This window comes from Lontra canadensis, unplaced genomic scaffold, assembly GCF_010015895.1.
Source record: "Lontra canadensis isolate GAN:19392208 unplaced genomic scaffold, GSC_riverotter_1.0 scaffold225, whole genome shotgun sequence".
Lineage (NCBI taxonomy): Eukaryota > Metazoa > Chordata > Mammalia > Carnivora > Mustelidae > Lontra > Lontra canadensis.
The window spans coordinates 437,364-462,364 of NW_022631219.1; the positions used below are offsets into that span (position 1 = coordinate 437,364).

General features: G+C 43.4%; 2 protein-coding genes across 4 annotated transcripts in view; both read right to left on the reverse strand.

Moving 5' to 3' along the window:
• GEMIN4 (gem nuclear organelle associated protein 4) overlaps positions 1-745 on the reverse strand; it is a 6,360-nt gene extending 5,615 nt beyond the window's left edge. Inside the window, exon 1 of the mRNA XM_032849366.1 lies at positions 660-745. Within this exon, the coding sequence (XP_032705257.1) occupies positions 660-669 (10 nt within the window). The 5' untranslated portion in view covers positions 670-745. The remainder of the gene's footprint in view (positions 1-659) is intronic.
• Positions 746-6,056: 5,311 nt separating this feature from the next.
• Positions 6,057-24,976, reverse strand: GLOD4 (glyoxalase domain containing 4). 3 transcript variants are annotated; one of them, XM_032849375.1, is made up of 9 exons: positions 24,823-24,976; positions 22,967-23,016; positions 22,079-22,199; positions 17,715-17,859; positions 13,245-13,381; positions 12,372-12,458; positions 11,995-12,108; positions 11,819-11,905; positions 6,057-6,333 (listed from the first exon to the last, which is right to left on the reverse strand). In XM_032849375.1, the coding sequence occupies exons 1-9, from the start codon at positions 24,910-24,912 to the stop codon at positions 6,268-6,270; spliced, it is 897 nt and encodes a 298-aa protein (XP_032705266.1). In that variant the 5' UTR covers positions 24,913-24,976; the 3' UTR covers positions 6,057-6,267. The 3 variants fall into 3 exon arrangements, with proteins under 3 accessions (XP_032705266.1, XP_032705265.1, XP_032705267.1); XM_032849374.1 differs by lacking the exon at positions 22,967-23,016 and adding an exon at positions 22,894-22,933 and having other exon boundaries at positions 24,823-24,969; XM_032849376.1 differs by lacking the exon at positions 22,967-23,016 and having other exon boundaries at positions 24,823-24,934.
• Between the last annotated feature and the right edge of the window lie 25 nt (positions 24,977-25,001).

Genomic DNA, 25,001 nt, shown 5'->3' on the forward strand with positions numbered 1-25,001 from the left:
GGGGCAGAAAAGGAGCCACCGATTTATACCAGCTCCCCACTCCTTCCTCCCAGACCCTGGGAGTCCCATGAGGTCTATGAATCAAAGCGCAGGTAGGTTCAGGAGTGCCACCTCGGCTCCTGCAGCCCTTCCCGCCAACTGCTGCTCGGGTTAAGCGGCTGTGCGCAAGGCACCGCACCAGTCACTGTATACACATACTCTCAATCAAAACGCCCCCAAACTCGGTGTGGTGGGTACGTTCTCATCATCCCCGTTTTGTCGAGGGGGACCCCATGAGCGTTAAGACGCTTGCTCAAGAACCCAGTGGCCGTCCAATAAACGGAACAGTCGGGGTATCCAGGATTCCCCGGGGGCGTCTCGTCCGAGCCCGGCAGTTTCCAAAGCACGTGCACGAACCCTGTCCAAGTTCAGGAACTCTACACATCCGCTTGGCCCTTCACGCGGAAAGGCGCCCTGAGGGGGGCAAGACGCGGACCTCGGAGCGCCGGGGCCGGGGCTAGAGCGGGGCCTCCCACCCCCCGGCCCCGGGGACATCCCCGCCCTCCCACACCCTTCCCGACCCCGACAGCTCCCTTAGTCCGGCCCGCTCAGCACTGCCCTGGTCGCGGGTTTCGGGACGCAGGCCACGAGGGCTGAGAACCGGGAGCCAAGACACCCACCTAGGTCCATGGCGGCGACGCTGGCGGCAGCGTGGGCCGCCCCTCCCCCGCGACGCCCCGAGGGCGGCGCAGGCGCCACGGCACAATGGGTGGTTCCGGGGGCGGGGGCGGGACAAGCGGCAGCGTCTCAGCCCCCGCCCACCATCTCAGCCCAGGAGCGGCGCAGCCGGCCGCAGTCCTCCCGCCGCTCCGCGCACGCGCAGTCCTCACCAACAGGTCCGCGGCGCCCCAGCAGCCCGGCCCACAGCGCCCCCTACCAGCCCGAGGCCTCCAATCAGCCAACAGGCAAGTACCCGCCCTTCCTTTCCCCAGAGTGCGCCTCGCCCCGGCCCCCAACTCCGGTCCCCACGGTTCCCTTTGCTCCCGCGGCTCAGCCACGCCTCTGTCCAGCCCCTGCCCAGACCAGCTTCGTGAGTCCCGGAGGTTCCTACCCGCTAGCTCCGTCCCAGGCTCTGCGTTCGCTACCATCCAGGAACCCTCGGGATCCTTCGCTTACAGTTTATCCGTACTGAACGACCTCCCCAGCCTGCCCACTAACCCGCACAGATGGGCCATTCTGAGAGGCTTCCTGCCCTGAAGAGTGTCTGTCGCACAGACGCACATTCCACTCCCCCACAGCTCCGCCCCAGCGCACTTTTCTCACGGCAGCACAGTATCCTTAATTTTCTGGCATCGTAGGCGCCTTTAAAGAGTTATTGGCTGCCCTCCCCAGAAAATGCACTTTGCTAGCCAGAGCAACGGTGGGGGAGATCCAATCCAATAGCCCCCGGTTCTGAGAGAACACACACACGAATTTCCTATGTTCTTCTCACACATTACCATGTCTCCTGTGCTCCCTTTCCCTTCTTCCCTGACCTAATCACTAACCACCAGTGTTTCTATCCATCCTCCAGCTTCCAGCACCAGCTATCACCTAGAGAGGACATAGGGGCCGGGCTTCCCCTCCTCCAATGTGCCAAGTGGAGTTTGAGCTGGCCTGTGCCGCTATTAAGCAGTTGAAGGGACCTGTGAGTGATCAGGAGAAACTGATGGTGTACAGCTTCTACAAACAGGCCACCCAGGGCGATTGCAACATTCCTTCCCCACCTGCTACAGATGTGAAAGCCAAGGCCAAGTGGGAGGCATGGAACGAGAACAGAGGGATGTCCAAGATGGATGCCATGAGAATCTATGTTGCCAAAGTGGAAGAACTAAAGAAAAAGGATACTGGTTAAGGAGGACAGAGTGTGAAACAGAATGAAGTAGCAGGGTTCCTCTGGTACCGAAAAGGGCTTCTTAAAAGACCGATGGCTGAGACATCCCGAAACCATAACCACCATAGCTGAGAAACATCAATAAATCTCTTAAACTGCATGAGTGTGAGTGACTGTTGTTGGAAAGATGATTAAACTAAAAGTGACTGTGAGAGTCCTGAGGTGTCCAAAATATATAAAAAGCAGCTCTGCTCTAGGGAAAGTTCCATCACAACTGGCTTTATGATTTTGAATAAGAGTTCCCAGCCTTCCTATCCCAGAGTATATGCAAATGCTTGGCAGGAGGAGAGAAGTTGGGGGAAGAATCATGCTATGAAATGCCTCAATGAGGTCAAAAGACCATTCTCCAGAGGCTTGGCCTCCCGGGAAAGGGGAAAGAAGGAGAGGAGGCCAAGGCCCCTTAGCTCTTCAGGGGTTGTCCGTTCACTACAACCCAACATTAGTGGGGGGAAAAGGGCTTTGGTTTCCAAAAAGCTAAAGTCAAATCCTACTACCAAAAGCCCCTACTGGAACGCAGGCCTGACAGAGTTAATATTTTGAGGGAAGTCAAGTGAAGCAATTGATGCATGACAACACAGCAGACTAGAAACAACAGATCAGATGGTTTCAAAATCCCAGTCTCCAAAAGCTTCATTGGAGGCCATGCAACCAAAGTTTTCTTGGAATTAGTTCGTAGCTAACCCTGGTTTCTGCTTGGGAATGTCTATGGGACAATACGTGTATATGAGTTTGTTTTAGAAGCACAACACACCCCTTGACAAGAGCCAAAACACACCCCTTTGGGCAAGGGCCAAAGTGTCTGTGCTCAGCTTCCAGTCCTTAGTGCCAATTATCACAGAGGCATCGATGCACAGTAAGTGCCCTGGGATATGGAGGAAGCTATGTGCTATCATTAAAGGCATTTCAGAGAAAAAGCTCTGCTGTGGCATGGGCCTTCCCAACACTTTTCCTCAGAAACTATTTTCATAGATTAAGATAGGTCAGTTTTAGTTCCTGAAGGGCCATTAAACAACAGAAGCAACAACCATAAAGATTTCAGAGGACAAAGGAAACCAAATCTCACCATGTATTTTCAGGATCTTCTGTTCATGTCTTTGCAAGAAGTTGCTATAGACTAAGTACATGACGTGAGAATAAAGTATCCCCAGGATGTCACAGTGACTGAAGAACTATTTTAGGTTGGGCAAGAGCCACTTTGTACAACAGTTGTGCTGTCCTCTCTTCTTTTGGAGGATATTACAAGCACATTTTGATGCTTTAAGGCCCCGATTCACAAGAAGTGTGAATTACCAATAAAAATAATAATGGAGGGCGCCTGGGTGGCTCAGTGGGTTAAGCCGCTGCCTTCGGCTCAGGTCATGATCTCAGGGTCCTGGGATCGAGTCCCGCATCGGGCTCTCTGCTCAACAGGGAGCCTGCTTCCCTTCCTCTCTCTCTGCCTGCCTCTCTGCCTACTTGTGATCTCTGTCTGTCAAATAAATAAATAAAATCTTTAAAAAAAATAATAATAATAATGGAACATCTTGCTCCAAAATATGCTGTTAACTGAGGCACTGCAGGTGTAAGTCATACCATTCCATAAATCACTATAAAACCTGATAAAGTAAAAATGCACCACAGTTAGGACTGCAGAAAGCAACTATAGGATACATTATTAAAAAATACATAGTGTGTACAGTATGCTGAATTTTGTGGGGAAAAGGGAGAAAATAAATATATTTGTCTGCTTAATAAGGAGGCAAAGAGAATGGAATTGGTAGGAGCAAGACTTTTCAATGTATATCTTTTTAATTTTTGATTTTTGTATCACTGACTCTGTTTTAGAAGTCTGAGGCAAGAGTATTTCTTGGGGCGCCTAGGTGGCTCAGTTAGTTACAACCGACTCTTGGTTTCCACTCAGGTCATGATCTCAGGGTCATGAAATTGAGCCCCACACTGGGCTCCAGGATCACTGTGGAATCTGCTTAAGTTTCTCTCTCCCTCTGCCCCCACCCTGGCCCTCTAAAAATAAATAAAATCCAAAAACAACAAAAAAACAAGAGCATTTTTTTGTTGTTACTGATCATTAAGGCCACAGTAAATTTCCTATTGACTTCCCAGAAAGATAAGAAATCTAAGACCAAACTGAAACTACCCATGAACTCTCACCATAAATTTCAGTGGACAAATTGGAACCCTCCTAAAAACTGCTAAACCACAATGGCAACTGCATGTGACAGGTGAGATAGGCAGAGAGTCCCAGAAAGGAGCTGTGAATGTCCACAGCTTTGCTAATTCTACCAAGATGTCAAGCAAATATGGATTTCATACTAAATCCCTGGGTTGGCTTGGAGAGCGCTTGCAACCCAGCCATTCTAAATTTCTCTGGATTTAAACCCAAGGGAAGTTTGAATTTAAACTTAATATGCCAGAACTCCTCAACCCTCAAGGCAAAAAAAACCCAAAATAACTGTTATGAAAACACAACTCTAGAGAAGCCAATTAACTTTCCAACTTCATCTGTTTTAAAACGCCAGCTTGGGAAAAACCATCTTATAACCTTGTTTTCTAATAGAGCATACCATCCTCAGGTGTTATTCAAAATCCATACAATAATTTCCCCGTGAATAGGAAAAAAGTGAACCAATGGTCTAGAGAAGGGACATATATAACTTGGTTTGCTTTGAAACTCTGTCTCAAGACAGTTTAAGTTGAATGAAAAGTGCCGTGGAGCTGGAAAAAGATTTTTTTCTCTTGGTGAAGGTAAGATTACCCTAACAGAAGGTGAGCTGAAACCCTGAAATTTCCTGGCAGCACAGAACATCACAGGTGATTTCATATATATTATTCTGGAACTGGTAACCTCTGAGTCAATCCTTTTCAATCTCCTCAGCTTCTTCCCTAAAATCTGAACCTGGCCACTACCATTTTAAACAGAGTCTCAGAGGCTGGTGTAACAACGTGATTCAAGAAGTATACTTTCAAAAACCATTTATCTTTTTTTTTAACTTATTTATTTATTTGATAGAGATCACAAGTAGTCAGAGAGGTAGGCAGGGAGAGAGGAGGAAGCAGGCTCCCCGCTAAGCAGAGAGCCCAATGCGGGGCTTGATCCCAGGACCCTGGGATCATGACCTGAGCCGAAGGCAGAGGCTTTAATCCACTGAGCCACCCAGGTACCCTAAAAACCATTTATAATAAATATGGCCAATATAATTCTATTTCCAATGATTAAAACTGATTTCTTCTTTGGAACCAAATAGAAAACTACAAGAAATCATTAAAAAGGGGCACCTAGGTGGCTCAGTGGGTTAAGCCTCTGCCTTTGGCTCAGGTCATGATCTCTGGGTCCTGGTTGCCCCACATCGGGCTCTCTGCTCTCTGCTCAGCTTCCCCCTCTATCTGCCTGCCTCTCTGCTGACTTGTGATCTCTATCAAATAAGTAAATGAAATCTTTAAAAAAAAAAAAAATCACTGAAAAAAATTTTTTTCAGGCTGAAGAAATAATCTAATCCATATTTAAGAAATCTAACCCATATTTAAAAAATTGAAATTCTCACAAAGATTTAAAAAAATTGTATAAGGAAAATAGCATGAAGCCAGGCATGTAGCAACATAGCACATTAGCTCCTTCCATCTGTTTTCTCTGGCTGCTCAGAATTTCAAAGCAAAGAATGTGTTGGGTGTTAGTCAAATCTCTTGATTTAAGAACAAAATTTCTTTAATATTTTGTTTTTTTTTTTAATTAAAAAAAATTTTTTTAAGATTTTTTATTTATTTCACAGAGGAGAGAGATCACAAGTAGGCAGAGAAGCAGGCAGAGAGAGAGGGGGGAGCAGGCTCCCCACCAAGCAGAGAGCCCAACTTGGGGCTCAATCCCAGTACCCCAGGATCACTACCAGAGCTGAAGGCAGAAGGTTTAACCCACTGAGCCACCCAGGCGCCCCTCTTTAATATTTTTCAGTGTCAAGGCCTGCCAGAGGAAGGCATTAGAACAGCATGGTGCCAGAAGTAGTCCTGCTATAAGCTTATCAAAATTCCCTCCATCTCCAACCACAGGTAGTGTCCCACATAGCTGCCCAATCTAAAAAATAATTTATGACTAATCTAATAGAGTTACACAGAGAACGTGCCATTCCAGTAACAGTGCTGATTACGGCAACCATTCTCCTCTAACTGGATAGACAGTAGGATTTTATTTCTAAAATATATCTTAGCACTTTCAAAGATTAAGACACACAGATTTTTACCACCCCAGCCTCCTTGCTGGTACAGGAAACAAGCAAGGTATGAGGGTCTTTATCATGCATGGACACATCAGGCCTTGCAGGTGTTAGACAGGAATCACAAATGCTTGTTCCACATCATGTCTTCTGTTACCCCGAAGCCTTTGATATCTTGTGTCTAGCAAACCATTCATCACTTTTATCTGCTGCCATTGCCTGCAGAAAAGAGAATTGGAATATATATTTAAGCCCATAAAACAATACAGTCCACTTTGTACCTCACTGCACTTCCTGTAGTCATTAACAAAAAGTGCTCATTTGGGGCGCCTGGGTGGCTCAGGTCATGGTCTCAGGCTCCTGGGATCTAGTTCCGCTTCAGGCTCTCTGCTCAGCGGGGAGCCTCCTTCCCCCTTTCTCTCTGCCTGCCTCTCTGCCTACTTGTGATCTGTGTCTGTCAAATAAATAAATAAAATCTTAAAAAAAAAAAAAAGTGCTCATTCAGGGGGCACCTGGGTGGCTCAGTGGGTTGAGTGTCCGACTCTTGGTTTCAGCTCAGGTCATGATCTCTGGGTTACAGGATCCAGCCCCATGTCAGGCTCTGCACTGAGCGTGGAGTCTGCTTTAGTTCTTGCTCCCTCTCCTCCCAGCTCACGTTCTCACTCTTGCAGATAAATAAATCTTAAAAAAAAAAAAAGCATTCATTCGGCATAGAGTATTATGTTTAATTTGACAGGATGTAAGTATTGAGCAACTGTCTGCAGGTTTTTTTTAAAAGATTTTATTTACTTTTGTGAGAGAGAGAGAGCGCACGCGGGAGAGTGAGAAAGCACGAGTTGGGGGGCTGGGGCAGAGAGAGAAGCAGGCTTCCTGCTGAGGGACTCGATCCCAGAACCCTGGCATCATAACCTGGGCCGAAGGCAGACACTTAGCCAACTAAGCCACCCAGGCGCCCTCAAAAGACTCTGTTAAGAAAATAAACTGGCAAGCCATAGACTGGGAAAAGTACTTGCATTTGTAGATACTTAACAAATGACTCACAACCAGAACTCCAATCAACAAGATAAATAACCAATTTTTTTAAAAAATGGATTTGAATGGGCCTTAAAAAATAAGCAAATATTTAAATGAGGGACATTCCAGGAGAATAAAATCATGTGAGCAGTCACGTAGTGTGAAAATACATTCATAGAGATTACAGACTAGAACGGCTAAAATGTAAAATAGATCAGAGGTGTGTCTTCCAACTAGTTTGTCATGAATCTCAATGGCTCATATAAGTTGTTCTGTATTGATACAGCCCAATTATATTAAAACTACTTAAAAATGCATAGGGAAAACCAACTATATAAAATCATTTTTCATTAATTAGGGAAATTTTATTTTTTTAAAGATTTTATTTATTTATTTGACAGACAGAGACGCAGGGAGGGAACACAAGCGGGGGGATTGGGAGAGGGAGAGGCAGGCCTCCCATGGAGCAGGGAGCCTGACGCGGGGCTCGATCCCAGGACCCTGGGATCATGACCCAAGCCAAAGGCAGACGTTTAACGACTGAGCTACCCAGGCACCCCTAATTAGGGAAATTTTAATAAAACTGGATTTTAAGTGACATTAAGGATATACTGGTGATTTTTAAAACTGTGCTAATATCAATATGGTACATAAGAAAATTCCTTGACTTTTAGTTCTTTTAAATAATTTAAAAATGTATAAAATACTGGGGTGCCTGGGTGGCTTAGTCAATTAAGCATCTGCGTTCACTTGCCATCCCTCCCGGCAGCATCAGCTTTCTAAAGCATAAATCCAGTCTCTTCAAAAACTCTTTAATCTCCTCAGAGTCCTGGGATCGAGCCCCACATAAGGCTCCCTGCTTGGTGGGAAGTCTGCTTCTCCCTCTCCCTTTGCCCCTCCCCAGTTCATGTGCACATGCAGGCAAGCACTCTCTCTCAAATAAATCTTAAAAAAAAATCAAAATGTATAAAATACTTAAGTACTTAGGGTTGAAACAACACAGTGTCTAAGATTTGCCTTAGAATTCCCTAGCAAAAAAGGGGCGCCTGGGTGGCTCAGATGGTTAAGCGCTGCCTTTGGCTCAGGTCATGATCCCGAGGTCTTGGGATTGAGCCCCACGTGGCTCAGCAAGAAGTCTGCTGCTCCCTCTCCCTCTGCCTCTCCCCTTGCTCATGCTTTTTCTCTCTCAAATGAATAATCAAAAAAATCTTGGGGGTGGGGTGGGGAAAGAATTCCCTAGCCAAAAAAAAGTGGGGTGGGAAGGAATAATGAAAAATTACGACAGTGTTGATTAGTGACAGTCACACAGAGATTTGTTGTACTCTCCTGTGTATTTTTGGAATTTTTAATCACCAAATATTATAAATAAAATCTATTATAGAAAGAAATGGACAAAAGACTTGAACATATAATTCATAAAGGAAGGTGTGCAAATAGCCAATAAGCATACGCAAAGGTGCTGAATGTCAGCAGTTATCAGGGAAATGCAAATTAAAAGCACGATGAGAAGCCATTTTACACGTTCTAGGACAGCTAACACAAAAACCCGGAAAAACACAAATGCTGATGAGGGTATGGAACAGGTGGAACTCTCAGACACATACATGGCTGACAGGAGAGTAAAATGAGCCAATCACTTTGGACAACTGTTTGGCAGTTTTTCATAAAGTAAAAGCAATTCCACTCCTAATTATTACCTAAAGGAAATGAAACATGTCTATAAGATTTACACAAGAATGTTCACAGCAGTCTTCCTTATTGTGGATAAAATCTGGAAACAACTCAAATATCCACCATCAGAAGAATGAATAAGCAAATTGTTGTATTTATAAAACTGAATACCACTCAGCAATAAAAAAAAGAAAAAAAAAAGAACTCTGATGTGTGTAATTACATAGAAGAATCTCAAAAATGTTATGCTGGGTGACAGAAGCCAGGCACAAAAGAATACCTACTGAATGATTTCATTTATATGAAGTCCAAAGACAAAAATAATGTGACAATACTTGCTTCTGGGAGGCAGTGGTGAGAATTAGCTGGAAACGGGCATGGAAGAACTTTCTACAATGATGAAAATGCTCTATATTTTGAACAGTGGTGTATGAGAATATTTAGCTGTCAATACTCATCAGATAAAACACTAAATTTCTGTTCATTTATATTTCGTGTATACCTTACCTCAGTAACAACAACAAATACTTGTTTAGAGCTTAGGGAGGAGTAGGAACTAGAAATTAGGAAGTCAGAGAATGGATGATGGTTGCAGCTCAGAGAAGTAACCATAGTAGTAAGTAACTTCTACTCAGAGAAGAGGAAAAATGTGGAATGAGAGTAAAAGACAGCTAGAGTGGGACTGTGGGTAAATCATTCCAGAATGAGACAGAAAGATATGCTTGTGTCTGAGAAGCTGTCAGGGAGATATGAAAATGGCAGGATCTCTAAGACAAAAGAAGAGAACTTGAAAGAGGAGGAAGTTAATCAGTGATATGAGAAAGCAAGGAGGAAAAAGTCTAACAAATGTGCCAACTGGGAGGTTGTCTGGGATTCTATTTTCCTTTATGATAAAATTTATTAATGCTATATACTTTGTTTCCTGCTTTAATTAAATTGAATGTCTGTTATAATGTCAGCAGTTTGCCATGCTCTGTAAACCATACAACCATTCTGGGTACCTATCTTTTTCTCAAATTTCCAGGTAAGAAAACTAAAGCCTAAGGGATCTTGGCTGGCTCAGTTGGTAAAGCATGTGACTCTTGATCTTGGGGTTGCAAGTTCAAGCTCCATGTCAGGCATAGAGATTACTTAAGACAAAATAAAACAAAACTACCAAAACTGAAGTTCAGAGAATTTAAGTGAATTACTTAGAGTCAGTCACACAGATAGTAAGCGAAGAGCCAGTGATTCATTCCCTGATTCATCAACAGAGCATTCCTAAGTTCCTACTACGCACCAGGTATGTGCTAGAAGCTGGGGTACAATGATGGCTTTGGATGTTGATTAAAGACTGAGTTTGATGAAGATAGAAAAGTAGTTGCTGGAATTGGCAAGATGAAGTCACTGGTGATTTCAACAGGAGCATTCCCCTGAGTGACAGGAGCCAGTGCCGAACAGACTCAGGTGTGAAGGGGAGGTAAGAAGCAGAAACAGAGTGTAGGCAGATTTTTTAAAAAGAACTGTGGAGGGACGCCTGGGTGGCTCAGTGGGTTAAGCAGCTGCCTTCGGCTCAGGTCATGATCCCAGCATCCTGGGATCAAGTCCCACATCAGGCTCCTTGCTCATCAGGGAGCCTGCTTCTCCCTCTGCCTCTGCCTGCCATTCTGTCTGCCTGTGCTCGCTCTCTCTCCCTCTCTCTCTCTGACAAAATAAAATAAATAAAAAATCTTTAAAAAAAAAAAAATAAAAAAAAAAATAAAAAGAACTGTGGAGAAGGGATATGGGGCAAAATACTTTTAAACAATGGGAGGCATGAAACCTCGTTTGCATGCTGACCAGAACGATTCACTAGAAAAGAAGGGACTGCCACTGTACACTGGAGATGAGAGGACCAAGAGAGCTAAAGAAGCAGGGGGATGTTTCCAGGCCTTTCCCCTCGTTGAACAGAATCATGATGCACGGGGCAGGAGTGGTTCCCCAGGCAGCGTGAGCAAGTGCGAAGGCATGAATGCTATACCCAGTTAAGAGTCATATGGGTGCTGAGGCGCCTGGCTGGCTTGGTCAGTAGAGTGTGCAACTCTTAATGTTGGGGTCTTGAGTTCGAGCCCTATGCTGGGTGTAGAGATTCCTTAAAAAACCAAAATATTTTAGGGGTGCCTGGCTGGCTCAGGCGGTAGAGCATGTGACTCTTGATCTTGGAACTGTGTGTTCAAGCCCCATGTTGAGTGTAGAGATTACTTATTAATAAAAAAAAATTTTTTTTAAAGATTTTATTTAGGGGCGACTGGGTGGCTCAGTGGGTTAAGCCTCTGCCTTTGGCTCAGGTCATGATCTCAGGGTCCTGGGATCAAGCCCCATGTTGGGCTCTCTGCTCAGCTTCCCCCCACCCCGCTTGCCTCTCTGCCTACTTGTGATCTCTGTCAAATAAATAAAAATCTTAAAAAAAAAAAAAAAAGATTTTATTTATTTTTTTGACAGAGAGACACAGCAAGAGAAGAAACACAAGCAGGGGGAGTGGGAGAACAGGCTTCCCATCAAGCAGGGAGCCCAATGAAGGGTTCGATTCCAGGATGCTGGGATCATGATCTGAGCCGAGGCAGATGCTCAACGACTGAGCCACCCAGGTGTCCATAAAATCTTTTTTTTTTAAAGATTTTATTTTTTTATTTAACAGAGAGACACAGCGCACAAGCAGGGGGAGCATCAGGCAGAGGGAAAAGGAAGAAGCAGGCTCCCCGCTGAGCAGGGAGCCCCATGCTGGGTTCGATCCAAGGACTCTGGAATCATGACTTGAGCTGAAGACAGAACGTTTAACCGACTGAGCCACTCAAGTGCCCCACTTAAAAATAAAATCTTTAAAAAAAAAAAAAAAAAAAGAGTCACACGGGTAGCCATGAAGACACATGTTCCTGGCTCAAATGTCACCCTACCGCCAAAAGGACACAGCACTGGACCCTCCTGCTTCAGTCTTTCCCCCACACACTTAACACTATCCGCTGTAGGCCTATGGGGATACAAAGTCAGAAATGAGACTCACGTCATCCAACAATTTGCCTCCCTCTGGATCCATCTTAGAAAGTTCTCGAAATGCTTCATCCCCCACAAAGCAAATTTCATGTCCATCCTACACCGATAAAGAGAAAAGAAATCTGGCAAAAAGACACCTTGAAGAAACCCCTAGTGCAGCCCATCCCTTTCTTGAGTAATACTTACAGGGTCAGCCAGAATGACCACTTGTACTGTTGCTTTCCCTGGTGTATCCAGACTCACCAGGGGAGTCAGAATCTTCTGGTTCTCCCTTTTCATCAGGTCTTCTAAGTCCAGTAACTGGAGGAAAATAAAGAGGGAAAGTGAGCAAGGGGTCATGTACCACTCCCACACTATGGTCCTCGTCAGCCCTAGGGGATCAATCAGAGAGAACCCAGGCACCACTTGTTTGATTTTATTATCTCAGCCGCTCTTGAGACAACTGGTGAACTTGATAGCAAGCCACAATTGGAACGAAACTGAAGAAGGGAGGGTTGAGGTTCTTAGCTGATTCAACTGGCTAGTCCCAGAGCTTACACGAAAAATCCAGGAACAAACATTACCTCTTTCTCGGGGCAAGAAAAGGCAATTCTTCCAAAAGCTGCTGCATGATCAACTCTACCCTTGATACCCTGCAGCTCCAGCTTACACTGAAAAGAAGAAAGAAGGTGGGTCTAGTTTTTTGGAACAGGTTATGTGGTTAAAAGAAAAAAAAAATCAAACAGTACTAAAGGAATAAAGTAAAAACTATCTTTCCCTTCTACTCTCTCCCAGAGGCTTCCTGTGTGTCCTGCTAGACACATGGCATGCACAGATTTTTTTTAAAAATACAAACAGTAGCATCATTTACACATTATTCTGTCCCTTGCTTTTTTTATCCAATGTTACTCCATTGGCACATAACAACTCACCCTATTCTTTCTGATAGCTGCACAGTAATTCAATCTATGGATAAACCAAAAAATATTGAACTATGCCTCTAATGCACAGGACATTGGGATTATTTCTTATCTTTTGCTATTTCAATGCTGGAACAGATAACCTTTTACACATTTCCTTGCGCACTTGAATGGTGAGTACAGCTGTGAAATAAATTCCTATGAGTAGATGTGCTGGGTCAGAGTGCAAGGACTAAATCATGTTCAGACGCTAAGTTATTAAAAAAAAAAAAGATAAAATAGATTATCATTATAGTACTAGATGTTGTCTCCCTCTGTTCTGACTCAGCAATTCCATTTCTGAAAGGCTATATCCCCAAATATAAACAAAGGTAATATCTGGGTGATGAGGTTATCAGCAATTTCTATTTTCTTCTTTCTGTTTATCTCTGAAAAATACTGAATCACTGTGAAAAAACTCTTGAGAATAACCTTCATGTAACCTCGTTTATAAGCCAAACTCAAAGTAACAGATTACTTCTCTCCAAGATCACTCACCTGGTTATCAGCATAGCCCAGCAAAGCCCTTTGTTTCTCTTCATTTTTTTCATAAATTTTCATTCCCAGTAGATTAGACCAGTAGTTCAAGGACTTCTTAAGATCAGACACTGCTAGAGTTACTTTTAATATAGGATCTGGAGAGTAATAAAACAATAGCAATTTATAGATCAGTGCAATGGAATCGAAGAAAGACTAAATCAGGCTTGAGTATATATAAGAACTTAGTATATTTTTTTCTGAAAATTTTATTTATTTGACAGAGAAAGAGGAAGAGAGAGTGTGCGCACAAGCAGGGGCAGCAGAGGGAGAGGGAGAAGCAGGCTTCCTGTGGAGCAGGGAGTCCTATGTGGGGCTCAATCCCAGGACCCCAGGATTATGACCTGAGCAGAAGGCAGACGCTTACCTAATTGAGTACCCAGGTGCTCCAGGAACTTAGTTTATGATAAGAAAGGGATTTTAGGCTTAAGGATTAAGTTTAAAGAATGAAATCATGAAAATACTAAAAATAGGTCATTATTGCTACAGCTTGGGGGTGGAAAAAGTTTTTTTTAAAAACCTGACACCAGAGATAGAAAAACCATGAAGGAAAAAATATACTAGGTTAATTGCATGAAATGGAAAATTCCTAGGCAATAACCACCAAAAAGAAAAAGAAAAAGAAACGAAAAAAATTACAATCAAAGAATAAATGACAAAGTAGGAAACATTTTTGCAACATATATGATAAGAAGTCCTTAATATTTAAATAATCCTCAAACGTTACTAGGAAAAAGATGAACATCCTAAAAAAAAAAAAAAATAGGTAAAAAGCACAAAGTAGTAATCCACAAAGAATGAAGTGGAATGGTCAATGAACATATAAAAAAAATTCAACCTCACAAATAATCAAAGAAACTAGAATTAAAACATTTTGTTATTTCATTGGCAAATAATTTTAAAAGTTACATTGTTAACTGTGATAGGGCAGGGGGGAAAAAATCACAATCATATAATACTGGCAGAGGGCAAACTAGAATGCTTCTGGGCAACAATTTGACAGAATGTACCCAAAGCCTAAAAAAATGTAAACAGCTTTTCAAAGAGCAATCCTATTATCACCAATTAAAGAAGTAATTGCAAATGTATGAAGGCCTTTCAGGACAAAGACATCTTTACAGTGCTGCTCATCGATGAAACACAGGGACAACACAAATATCCAACACTTAGACAACGGTTTAATCTCCCCCCCATGTAATAACGGTAATAATAATGGAATCGTTACAATGGAACATATGACATATAGTTACATTTTTTTTGGATAAATGACTGGAAAAATACACTCTAAAATGTTAACAGTGATTATCTGGCTATGTGGGTACTGTTTTCTTCTTTCTTCTTCTTGGCTTATCTGTCTAGGGAAAAAAATCTATTCTTTGCAAAACGGATAAAAGTTATACTAAAACATTTAACATCATTGGAAGTTTTTATATTGTAAGGTGACCTTCTGAAGAGCTGCTCTATGATAAATTCGGTATATTCTTCTTTGGTTTTCACTGCCTCAGCCCCATTTGCTAGAACAGCAATACCATGACAAAGGCCAAGTGTTTCTCACAGATGCCTCTGCCTGCCAGACTGTTCCTTTTCCCTGTTCACTGAGAAATCAATAAATTCCACCCAGCTGAGTCCCTGAAGGAAGAAGGACAGGAATGGTAGCAAGTGGGTGAGACTACCCAGGACCCAGTGAGTAAAAGGAAGGCTGGACACCAGCTAGACTGATAGATCTGACCCAATTACCAAATGGAAATTAATGCCACAAAGGTTTTATCATTCCAAAGGACAAAAACATCTTGGGATTGTGGGGCTCTCCATTTTTTAGGTACCTTTTAAAATTTATTTTTATTTTTTTTAAGATTTTATTTATTTATGGGTGCCTAGGTGGCTCAGTGGGTTAAGCCTCTGCCTTCGGCTCAGGTCATGATCTCAGGGTCCCGGGATTGAGCCCCACATTGGGCTCCCTGCTCAGCAGGGAGCCTGCTTCCCCCTCTTTCTCTGCCTGCCTCTCTGCCTACTTGTGATTTCTCTGTCAAATAAATAAATAAAATCTTTAAAAAAAAAAAGATTTTATTTATTTATTTGACAGAGAGAGAGATCATAAGTGGGCGCCAGAGAGGATGCGGAGAAAGGGGAACCCTCCTACACTGTTGGTGGGAATGCAAGCTGGTGCAACCACTCTGGAAAACGGCATGGTGGTTCCTCAAAAAGTTGAAAATAGAGCTACCCTACGACCCAGCAATCGCACTACTGGGCATTTACCCTAAAGATACAAATGTAGTGATCCAAAGGGGCACATGCACCTGAATGTTTATAGCGGCAAAGTCCACAATAGCCAAACTATGGAAAGAACCTAGATGTCCATCAACAGATGAATGGATAAAGAAGATGTGGTATATATATACAATGGAATACTATGCAGCCTTCAGAAGAAATGAAATCTTGCCATTTGCAACGACATGGATGGAACTAGAGGGTATTATGCTTAGCGAAATAAGTCAATCCGAGAAAGACAGCTATCATATGATCTCCCTGATATGAAGAAGAGGAGATGCAACGTGGGTGGGGGGGGTTGGGGGTAGGAAAAGAATAAATGAAACAAGATGGAATTGGGAAGGAGACAAACCATAAAAGACTCTTAATCTCACAAAACAAACTTAGGGTTGCCGGGGGGAGAGGGGTAGGGAGAGGGTGGTTTGTTATGGACATCGGGGAGGGTATGTGTATGGTGAGTGCTGTGAAGTGTGTAAACCTGGCGATTCATAGACCTGTACCCCTGGGGCTAATAATACATTATATGTTAATAAAAAAATAAAAAAATCTTTCACTGTCCACAAAATAAATAATAGACTCTTTCGCAAGGCTTATAAAATGTGACCATCTGCCAGTAAGTCCTACAGCACCCGTCTAACCTCCCACACTGGAACAGATCGTTATCTCCTTTGCTGAGCTCCAGATGAAAAGAACGTAGCATTGCACACACAATCAGACCCAGTACGAGGGGCATTTGGGCGCTGAGGCAGACCAGTGGAAGGAAGAGAATATATGCGTCCCATCTCAGGTCCACTTAAGGAAGTGTGCCCACACACTGAAATGGCAGGCAGAACCGCCTTTGCTATTCACTGGTGTCCTTCTCTGCTATTGTTTTTCTTTTGGCAGAGCAGAAGGTGCAGGGATTATACCCAGGATGAGGATGGTTCCGCAGTAAACGAAACATGTTGTGCAAAGTTTCTTTCCACATGGCAGTCAGCGTGCTGGGCCCCGCACTTCCCTTCCACCCTCACTCACCTAGCGCCAGCACTATGGTTTGTGAAACTGACCTCAGCGGGAGAGAGAAGACCAACCGGTCTAAGGATAAAACCTATCTGCCTTAGCAATGATTTATTCAGAGCAGGATGGTGAATCAAATCTGACCAGGAAGTCTGCAGGAAACTTCCAGAAGAGTTTTGCTCTGCTCTTAATAAAAGCAACAGGAAGTCAGTCTCTCCTGCCATATGAGAATGTGGAAGCAGGTAGCCCCAGTTGCTACTGGCAGCCACCCAACAACCACAAGAGAACCGGCTCTAGAAGTAGACCCCTACAGACAAGAGGATGGAGAGACAGAGAAAAGTTGGATTCTTTTTTAATTAATTTTATTTTTTTTAAACATATATTTTTATCCCCAGGGATACAGGTCTGTGAATCGCCAGGTTTACACATTTCCCAGCACTCACCATAGCACATGCCCTCCCCAATGTCCATAACCCCACCGCCCCCAAAAAGTTGGATTCTTGATGCCATTGTTGAGCTGCTGAATCAGCTAACCTACAGAACACCTGCTCTGTCAGCTATTTTCTTATTGTCCATGCTAGTTAGAGATCGGTTTTCTGTTACAGCTGAAACAGATATACTCCCAACAGAACAGAATCAGAAGCAGTTAAATCCCCTAGGATTATGCACTAAAGTTCCAATAGGAAAATATGATCTCTCGGGATGCCTGGGTGGCTCAGCTGTTTTAGTGTCGGATTTTTTTTATTTCATCTTAGATCATGATCTCAGGGAGGTAAGATCGAACCCCACATAGGGCTTGACACTGGGTGTGGAGCCTGCTTAAGATTCTCCCTCTCCAGGGATGTCTGGGTGACACAGTGGGTTAAGCCTCTGCCTTCAGCTCGGGTCGTGATCCCAGGGTCCTGGGATCGAGTCCTGCACTGGGCTCCTTGTCTGGCAGGGAGCCTGCTTCTCCCCCTACTGTTCTCCCCCTGTGTGCTCTCTCTCACTCACTCTCTAAGAAGAAAAAAAAAAAAAAAAAAGATTCCTCAAAGAATAAGAAACATTGGCTTAGGAGAGATATCATGTCAATATAGAAACTCCACAGGAGAAAGAGATCTGGTTCCTCTCTCCTTTCATCAAAGATGGCGTTACACAGAGGGCTTTTATTAGTCCCAGTATAATTACCTGACTGAGGTGGGTTGTGATTCTGCAAATAGAACTTATATCCTCCTGGGGCCTTGATTTCAAAAACACCTTCTGTAACTTCATTCAGTGGCCACTCCAGCTTCCTGGCATTGCTGACAGACTGGCTAGAAGCGAGGGTGATACCCTATGACAAAATACAATATTACAGATCTTTTCTAGAGCAAGATAATGAGGCAAAACCATCATGTCACCTAAGATTTAATTGGCATTCAAAATTTTCTTCTAGTGATTTTTAAAAAGATTTTATTTATTTATTTGAGAGACAGAGAGCAAGCACAAGCAAGGGGAGCAGCAGAGGGAAAGGAAGAAGCAGGCTCCTTAACCTGGGGCTCCATCCCAGGACCCTGGGTCATGACCTGAGGCAAAGGTAGACGCTTAACTGACTGAGCCACCCAGGCGCCCTGAGAAGTTTGACCATTTTAATACCAAAGATACTTTCTTTTAATTTTAAAGATCTAGTCAGAGAAATCTTGATTTTACCTTGGCCTGCCAGCTACCTACTTGAGATGTTTTATTTTTATTTTTGCTTTTTATTTATTTATTTATTTAAGATTTCTATTTAATTATTTGACAGAGATCACAAGTAGGCAGAGAGGCAGACAGAGAGAGAGAGGAAAAGAAGCAGGCCTCCTGCTGAGCAGAGAGCCCAATGTGGGGCTCGATCCCAGGACCCTGGGATCATGACCTGAGCCGAAAGCAGAGGCTTTAACCCACTGAGCCACCCAGGCGCCCCTATTTTTGCTTTTTAAACCAAAAAATGTGGGTGTCTGGGTGGTTCAGTCGGTTAAGTGTCTGCCTTCAGCTCAGGTCATGATCCCAGGGTCCTGAATTCGAGTCCCACGTCGGGTCCTCTGCTCCTCAGGGAGTCAGCTTCTCCCTCTGCCCCTCCCTTCACTTGTTCTCTCAAGCTCTCTCTCTCTCAAATAAATAAATAAAATCTTTAAAAAATTAAAAAATTTAAACCAACTATTTGGGTATTACTTAAAATTTAATCACAATACCTAAAAATGTACACTATGCCTTCTGATAAGACCAGCTGCAGTTCTAACTGGGATTATCATAACAGCCTCTCTTTCCCTGAGTTGTCAATCCATCACCCACTCTGTAGCCAAAGTAAATTTTCTGATGCATACTTTACTCTCAAGACAGCAACCCTATGTTGTACTTCCCCTGCTTAAAACCCTTGATAGCTCATAGTTCCACTCAGGGATGGTTTCTAATGGCCTGAAAGGCCCAACACAACCTGATCCCATCGTTTCTGACCCCATCTCCTCCCACTTTCCCCTTGTTCTATTACAGCCAACCTGGCCTCCTTGCATTTTTTGGGAACACGCCAGGTACTTTCTGAGGGCTTTTGAATAGCCTGTTCTATCTGGATTGCTCTCCCCTGCAATAGCCACGTGGCTAACTAACTCTCTTCTCTCACATGAGCTTTTCCACAAATGTCCCCTCCTCCCTGATACCCACCCTCAACACCCTCCTTAAAATTAAAACCAGTCATCTGTCCCATACTCCCCATCTCCCTTCCTCTGCTGTTCTTTCCAATAACAACGATCACCTTTAAAACAACATAGTATGATTTATTTATTCTATTTACTATATATTGTCTGTCAGGCCCTGTTTCCCTCCCCTGCCAGACATAGATTTTTGCCCATTTTGTTCACTGGTTATCCAAACTTCCTGGAACCGTGCCTGGTACATAGCAGGCACTCAATAAATACTTGTTGTATGAATAAATACCACCATAAATAATTTAATACAGTTCATTTCACACAGTTGTTAACATACATGTAAACTAAATTCCTAGGTGTGAAACTGCAAGGACCAAGGTCAAATGCATTATTTTGATACCGCCAAACTGAAGTTGTAGTAATATATGCTCTTTTAAAAGTAATGTATGAGAGTGGCAGTTGACTAACACCCTTTTTAACACGGTGTGCTATCACACTTCTTGATTTTTGTCAATCTGATTGGTGACAAATGGCACCTTGGCAGTTGAACATCTTTTTCAATGTCTGAGAGACATTTCTGATTCATTTTCTATGGCTGTCTGTTCAGTTTTTGCCCCTTAAAAAAATTAAGTTGTTGATAATTTGTTTTTAAAGATTTATTTGAGAGAGAGAGAGACAGACAGAGAGAGAGGGAGGAAGGACAGAGGAAGAGGGAGAGAATCTCAAGCAGACTCCCAGCTGAGCAGAGAGCTGGAAGCAGGGCTCAATCTCATGACCCCGAGATCAGGAGCCAAAATCAGGAGTTGGACACTAAGCAAGTAGGCCACCTAGGTGGCCTTGGATCCTCTTCTTTTTAATGTATGGGAATTCTTTACATAAATGGGAGTTCTATGTAACCTGTTTTTCTTTTTGTTCCATGAACTGAGGAGCCCAGAGTTTCCTTTTATTAGGGATATTTTATTACCAGAGTCTCCTAGGAAGACCCACAGTGGAGCAGACCCGCTGTTCTCCACCTACATGACCTCTAACCCCTGCAGTACCATCAGTCAACATCTGACTTGAGCTGGTGACAGTATGATGGTGCCAAGATGCTTTTGCTCTTCCTTCCTCTCCCTGATTTAGATTTGGAGAGTAAGGAAAAGATAAGAAGAAACATGAAAACATTTTCATTTACACTCAATCACTAAATCCTATTAACTCGACCTCCTAAACATCTCTCAAATCCACCCAGGTCTCTCCATCTCCCACTGCTGCATGAGTTAAGGGGCTTTGAGTCCCTTGCTGTACTACCCTCTGAGCTAGTTTCCTCGCTTCCAGTTTTGCTTTCCAAGAACCCAAAACCCATGCTCCAGCCAGGTGAATTCTTGCCCACCACGTATACTGTGTCCTTCCCCTACTTCAAAAATGGCTTCACTCTGTTTTTAGAATAAAGTGTAAACACCCTAGTCTGATGGCCCCAGCTTATTTCTCCAGCCTCATCTTTGCCCACATACATCCATGTATGCTTTTTTCAATCTTGGCACTAATTGCACTCATCAGTCTCTTTCCTTGTTTCCCCCACCTGACAGGAAGCCCCTTAGGCCAGGGAACATGCTTCACTCTGCTGTAACCCCAGGACCTAATCAGGTAAGTCACAATAAATATAAATATAGTAAATATATATGTACTTATATATAACTATATATAAGTATAGTAAATATAAATATAAATAATACACTAAGTCACAATAAATATCTGTAAAATAAATAAATTAGGGCTACGTGGGTGCCTCAGTCAGTTAAGCATCTGACTCTTGATTTCAGCTCAGGTCATGATGTCACAGTCCTGAGATCAAGCCCCTCATTAGGCTCTGAGCTGGGCGTGGAGCCTGCTTAAGACTCTCTCTCTTGGGGTGCCTGGGTGGCTCAGTGGGTTAAAGCCTCTGCCTTTGGCTCAGATCATGATCGCACGGTCCTGGGATTGAGCCCCACATCTGGCTCTCTGCTCAAGGGGGAGCCTGCTTCCCCCTCTCTCTCTGCCTGCCTCTCTGCCTGTGATCTTTCTGTCAAATAAATAAATAAAATCTTAAAAAAAAAAAACCAACAACAAAACTCTCTCTCCCTAATAAAAATAAATAAATGAGTAAAGACATGAAGAATGAGAAAAAGAAAAACAGACACTAATTATGTTAAATCTGAACTATCCCTTTCATTTACAAAACACTTTTATAGATATTTGAGTCATAAAAATTCCATTTAAATGTCATTATTATTTTAACATGAGTTAAGAGTGATAGCAGAATCAATTGACCAAAATAACATCTAGCATGAGATAGATTTGCTCGGCAGATCCTGAGAGAAAACTGGTTACTTCTATCTCACTGTGTACTTGGACCCAGTGGCATTCTATGTAGCACATAGTAGCTGCTCAATAAGAGGCAGATCATGTAACTATTAGATGCACAGTGACTTGAACTCTCACATGAATGAAGCAATGAATGCAGTATATGCAATGCTTCCCTCTCTTTCTCCTGAAAAGCTTCTCCTGTTTTTCTCTGACTAGCACTGCCATAATAGCAGAGCCCGATCCTAATGGTTCATTAGAGAGAAAATATTTCTGTTTGATGATCAGGACCTGCTTAAGCAGACCAATGACTCCGGTCCTTCTATCTCTCAAGGTTCAGTCATTCCCCTAAAGGAGTCTTGTCTCTGTCAAAGCTGTCTCTAAGTCTTGAGTCTGCCTCCTACTGAACACTGGAAGAACACATTTCCTCCCAAAGCAGCTCTGAGACAGGTGCACAAGCACTAATCTGCACTCAAAAGCCATCAACTGAGCAGTCATCATACTTAAAGTTGTATCAGGGACCTCAATAAAAGGCACAGCCAAAATCTGCTCAAACAAAATGCCATTTACCATGAAGTCATTGCCAAGCTTGTAGTGTCCAATGCCATAATTGTAGGTCAGTTCTGCGACAAAATGATCATCCTCAGGTCCAAATCCCACCATTGTCTTACTCCATTTCCCATCATAAGGCCTAGAAAAATGAAAGTAAATGAATCCAGTGAATACAGACAAAATCTGCATCAGGCCTCCCCTCAGGAACTCTCGGGACAGAACAGTAGGCAGTCCCCTCTGGTCCTCTAAGTACCTGTAAGGATGCGATGACCTCTCAGCTGTTTCTAAATGCAGCTATGGACAGTGATCATGGGCCCCACCACCGGAGGCTCCAAAGATCACCTGTCTGGCACTTACTTGAGGGAAAGATTTGTTTACCTTTTCTTTAAAGCAGGGGACATACTCCTATAAAGATACTTCTCCAACCGGACCTTAATATTTTTGCATATCTCTCAACAAGCATGCAATTCTCATTAGGCCTTGGAATTTTCCAGTTTGCTATGGCTACTAAGCTAAGACACTCAATAAGACATTGCTTCATTTAGGGCCACTGGGTGGCTCAGTTGGTTAAGCATCTGCCTTCGGCTCAGGTCATGATCCCAGGGTCCTGGGATCGAGGCCCACGCTGGGCTCCCTGCTCAGGGGAAGTCTGCTTCTCCCTGTCCCTGCTGCTCCCCTTGCTTGTACTCTCTCTCTCCCTCTGTCAAATAAATAAATAAAATCTTAAAAAAAAAAATACAATGATTCATTTAGAGGATACACTTACTTGTTTTTTTTAGAGCTGCCACCTTAATTTATTGATTCCTGAATGTATTCTACTGCCTTATACTCACTTCAAACAACTTTCTTCTGTTCTCCAAGGGTATTCAGAGTCTCAAGGAGATTTTAAGAAACAAGGTATCATACCCATTACAGGTAGCTTTACAGCCCTCTTCAAATTCCTCATGCCGCAGAATCTGATAAGGAAATTAGAATACCAAGTCAGGCAAACAAGATTGTGAAATCTACCTAGATTTGGAAGAAGCACTGTGAAGTTAAAACCATCACCACGACCCAGAAAACCAAAGGATGGCCCCCAGCATTACAGAATTCTGATTTGGAATCCTGCCTGTCACTCAATAGTTGTCTGAGATTGGGAACGTTGCCCGAGAATGTTGCTTAGGGCCTGAGTCTCCCCATGTGTTGTGAGAATAGATAACTTATTACACCATAGGACACAGAACCCCACACACAGTAGCCTCTCAATGTCTTAAGTTTCTATTCTCCTTTTTGATTCCCACAGCTACGGCTCCAGTTCAACTTCCTATCAGTTCTCTCCTAGACTATTAAAAATCATCTTTACTGATCTTTCCTTAATACCACCATAAAATTATGTCCCTCGTGCACAGCTCTGATCACAACATGACCCTGTTCTAAAATGTAAGAGAGCTCTCTACTTACTGTGCCATAAAATCCAAATACCTCAGTATTCAAGATACTATCAGAAGTAGTCCCAACCTATTTGTCCTGATATCCCATCTCAACTTCAACTAAGAAATCTAAGCTGAACGCACAGAAAACCAGTGGTGTTTCCCAAACATACCTTATCTTTGCATGGGTTCTTTCAGTTTTTCCAGTATACTCCTCCCTCTAATCTTTGTAGAAATCCTGCCTATTTTTATAGATCAACTCAAATGCAAGATGTCCATGAATTATTTCCTGATGACCCAAGCTGAAGTTAAATCTTTCCTGTAGTAATTTTTAATAATACTAGTAGCTACTACTTATATAATACATATGATGTATCAGATATTCAGTGTTTAATCTTCACAACAACCCTTTAATCAATGAGGAAACATATTAAGGGAGAGTTTTGTGGTTTTTCATCACTTATGAAGTTGTCACTTCCATTACTGTTAGCTATGTACAAACCAAACTGTCATCTCCACCCCTATCCTAAGCCAGAAGCTTTAGCTGAAGACAGACACTAAGGTCATTTTCATCTTTGCCACCAAAGCTGTCACCAACACAGGACCATGAAGCACAGACGATAGGTTTTAAGTGACTGATGAATTCAGGTAACTCCCTGGCCCTCTACATCTTCTGCACTCTCTAAATTGCACTCTTGCACCTCTAAAGCCCTGGCTTATCGGGAGCTCCCCAATAGCTTCCACCTCCATTTGCCACCCAGGTGATCCCTGCAGAATCACAGCTGATCAGGGCTGGAGGGGCCGCTTCCGGGTGTCGGAGACAATGGGTTCTGACTTCACACTTAGATCTGGACTGTTGAGAGGAGGGCCGGAGCATTCACCCGGAGACCGAATACCCGTAAGAGACCATTCAAAGCAGGCCTGAGAAAAGCAGAGCTCTAAACGGGCAGATTATCTTAGCCGAAAGGCTCCAAACCGGAAGCGATTGGGTTATTGTTCATTGGGAGAGTATTATATTACTTTCTGTTTACTGTCATTCCCACTAGACTGGAAAGTCCACGAAGGCAGAGCCTCAATATTTGTGAATGAACTCAAATGAAACAAACGTATGTGGGGACACAGTCGGCGACTAATAAAGACCCCTTCCAAGATCACCAACGCAACCAGCAACATACAACGCTTCCCGAAGCTGAAAACCCGACAGGGCTAATGGGGAGACCAGGGCTAAGGTCGGACACCTGGGCGCCAGCGGAGATTCAAGACACACCCAATTGTCCCTTTCTTGGGCCAGTGGGGCGCAGCGGCCCCGGCCACCCACCCTCGCGCCCCAGCCCCTCTCAGCCCCGTCTGCACCTTCATCCCCAGGACATCGCGAAAGAAACGCGCGGTCTGGAAGCGGTTTCCCACTTTGAAGACGAAGTGCAAAGCTCGACGAGTAGCCATAGCCACAAGCGCCACACATCCGGCAGAACTAGAAGCCTGCCAGCCCGCAGATGCGCAGACGGGTCGTGACGTCACTGGCCGCCGCCGGC

Coding starts and splice junctions, on each gene's coding strand:
- GLOD4 (XM_032849374.1), bottom strand. CDS start 24,931: ATGTGTGGCGCTTGTGGCTATGGCTACTCGTCGAGCTTTGCACTTCGT. Junction 22,200..22,893: donor ACAGAAGAAAGTTGTTTGAA/GTGAGTATAAGG, acceptor TCATTTTTCTAG/GCCTTATGATGGGAAATGGA. Junction 12,459..13,244: donor TGGGCTATGCTGATAACCAG/GTGAGTGATCTT, acceptor TCTTCTTTTCAG/TGTAAGCTGGAGCTGCAGGG.